This window comes from Monosiga brevicollis, genomic scaffold (genome assembly GCF_000002865.3).
Source record: "Monosiga brevicollis MX1 MONBRscaffold_27 genomic scaffold, whole genome shotgun sequence".
Lineage (NCBI taxonomy): Eukaryota > Choanoflagellata > Craspedida > Salpingoecidae > Monosiga > Monosiga brevicollis.
Genome location: NW_001865064.1, coordinates 1 through 1698, shown reverse-complemented (window position 1 = coordinate 1698; position 1698 = coordinate 1). Strand labels below are relative to the sequence as shown.

The window sequence follows — 1698 nt, the reverse complement described above, 5'->3', positions numbered from 1 at the left end:
GGCAACGATTTATTGCGGCGATTTCAAGGCGCAGGTCACAGTGCCCAGCGATGGCTTGGTCCCTCTACACAGGTGGCAGATGGCCTGGACGTGCTCATCGTCACGACCGACATGTTTGTCCGCGTGGGATCCGAATCGCTACACGGAAAGGTCTGCTTTCAGCGCATCCGCACCGTGGTGATGGACGAGGCGCACACGCTCATCTCGGATGCCAGCTACCGAGATGTGATGGACGAAGTCGCAGCCAGTGTGGGTTCTGGCGGATGGACCAACATCAAACGCGTGGCGTTGACGGGCACACTTTGCATCGGGGACCAGGAGCATCTGTTTCGAAAGCTGGGTCAGCAAGTCGGGGGCAAGGTGTACCGTCTGGAGACGATGCGTCGCGATCTGCAGCTGCGTGTGCTTCACGGAAACCAGCTAAACTTTTTGTCGCATGTGCAAGCCATTGTGGACACGCAGCGGGTGATGCGTCAGGCGAATGGGAAGCGTGTGCACATGATGGTCTTTTGTGACACCGTGAACGAGGTGAAGCTGCTGTGTGACCAGCTGCACGCATACGGCTACATGGCCTTGCCCTACTACACCGACCTGGAGGAGAAGGCGCAAAAGGACCATGTGGCACAGTGGCAACGGGGTGAATGCGACGTCATTGTGGCCACCAGCTGTCTCAGCACGGGCGTGGATCTGCTCACCATTCGCCACGTGCTGTGGTATGGCAACGGCTACAACGTCTATACGCTGGCCCAGGTACGTTGTTGCTCAAACAGTCGTGTGACTGTATGGAGTTGAAAACAAAAAAAAAATCAATTGTTGGTTTTGCTGATGGTGTACATGTGCTTGGGCTAGGCATTTGGTCGGGCTGGTCGCGATAAACAGGGTGGAACTGCCGAGCTGTGGCTACCAGTGAGACGTGGGCCAGCACCGGGCATGGAAAAGTTTGTCGAGGGCAATGCGTGCCGCAGCTGGGCGCTCGGCAAGTTGCTAGATCCCCGCGCCGCGACATGCTTTGCTGCCGGCCAGCCGTTTTGTGACGTGTGCGCAGGAACGCACAGCGCCTGGAGCCAGCAATAGCTGCGCGCCAGCAGCGCGCTGCCCAAGCGTTGAGTGTGGGGCATGTGGAAGCAGAGCCCGAGGCGATGGCGGAGGAGGAAGATGTGTTGTCCGAGCCACCTGCAGCACAGCTCGAGGAAGAAGAATCGATCGGGCCAGAGTCCGCTTTGGATGTAACTTCAGCATCGAACGTTGACACGGCAGCATCACCAGGACCAGGTGCCGTTGCGGCGCAGTCGAGCAGAAGCACTCCACGTGCCCAGGACACGGCTGTGGTGGCGACAAATGGAGGGCCAACGACGGATGCTGCTGTGCCACGGATACAGACGAGTGCTGCTTGGATTGATGAGGCAGATACAGCATCCATGTCGGTGCCAGCTTCACCCATGGTCTCTGATGCTGATGGCGAGGCGCCTTTACAGCAAGACGCGCGTGGCCCGGCGCAAACCACGATGGCAGAGGACGAGAGCACGCCACAGCCAGTCATGCAGTCAGCAGCACAGCCAACCCCCACGAAACACGCGCCAACCCCGTCGGCCTCGATCATTTGCGTGCCAGTACCATCGGCCTCGGGTTCAACCTCGTCTCCGGCGCGATCGGCTGCAAGCTCAGCCTCGGGTACACTGCGGCGTAAGCGAGTGCCGC

At 59.4% G+C, this 1698-nt stretch overlaps 1 protein-coding gene across 1 annotated transcript; it reads left to right on the top strand.

Moving 5' to 3' along the window:
• Positions 1-111: 111 nt before the first annotated feature.
• MONBRDRAFT_28525 (uncharacterized protein) lies at positions 112-1671 on the top strand (the record flags this gene model as incomplete). Its single annotated transcript, XM_001749006.1, has 3 exons — positions 112-750; positions 850-938; positions 1046-1671. Coding segments are annotated over 3 exons (1354 nt in total), but the record flags the coding sequence as incomplete, so codon positions are not given.
• Between the last annotated feature and the right edge of the window lie 27 nt (positions 1672-1698).